We start from the raw sequence: 931 nt of genomic DNA on the forward strand, positions 1-931 counted from the left end.
TCATATGGAATGCCATTGAAAAGAGCAGAGTCCCAGGCCTTACTCACCCCCTACATTTGCCAAACCAGGATCTTATGGGCCAGGCCTAGGAACCTGATCGGAAATTTCAACATGCATCCTAATTGATTCTTGCCCAGTCCGTTAGGGGAAAGGAAACCATTTTATGCCACAAACAAAGGTCTTGTGAGAAAGCAAGTCTTCTTTGTAAGCTGTGCTTTGGGGAGTAGAACTAGAGCTTTGCAGAGATTCACTCCGCCATTTGCAGGTGTGGGCTTCCGCTCTTCTACCAGTCCCAGCCGAAGAATGCGCCGGTGACGTTCATCGTGGATGGAGCAGTAGTGAAATTTGGTCAAGGCTTTGGGAAAACCAATATATATACTCAGAAGCAAGAGCCTCCTAAGAAGGTAATTATCATCCAAGGGCACAGGCGACTTAATACAGCTGCACATTTAGTCCTAGGTTTCATTAGTGCTGGGGATTATACGCAGGACTCGAACATGTTATGCAAGACCCACTGAGCTGGAGCACTGCCCCCTAAGCTTTAAAATAAGCAACTTTCACCTATACATCTATAATATTATTTATTAAGAAAATGCAATTGTTGTATATAGCCAGATATTATAGAACTATGACATTTATTATTTGCTTCATATACAGTAATCTTGTAAGGTTACAAATTGTTTAATTTTTATTTCCCTCTTTTCAGTTTTTTTTTTTTAGAGTGGGAACAATTAAATCCTCAATGAATTAGAATGATTTTTAAATATACTTAAAAATCCCTCAATAGTGGACTGGAGAGATAGCTCAGCCGTTAAAGGCTAGCTTCACAACCAAAAATATAAGAGTTTGGTTCCCAGCACCCACAGCTGTCTCTCCAGCCACCTTTTGCCAGGTAGTGGTGGCACACACCTTTAATCCCATCAATCAGGAG

At 41.2% G+C, this 931-nt stretch overlaps 1 protein-coding gene across 1 annotated transcript in view; it reads left to right on the top strand.

Annotated features, from left to right (window-relative positions):
- Window positions 1-931, top strand: part of CUNHXorf56 (chromosome unknown CXorf56 homolog) — a 50,624-nt gene that overhangs the window by 37,545 nt on the left and 12,148 nt on the right. The window contains exon 6 of the mRNA XM_005368918.2: window positions 266-404. Within this exon, the coding sequence (XP_005368975.2) occupies window positions 266-404 (139 nt within the window). The remainder of the gene's footprint in view (window positions 1-265; window positions 405-931) is intronic.

Source organism: Microtus ochrogaster, unplaced genomic scaffold, assembly GCF_000317375.1.
Source record: "Microtus ochrogaster isolate Prairie Vole_2 unplaced genomic scaffold, MicOch1.0 UNK42, whole genome shotgun sequence".
Lineage (NCBI taxonomy): Eukaryota > Metazoa > Chordata > Mammalia > Rodentia > Cricetidae > Microtus > Microtus ochrogaster.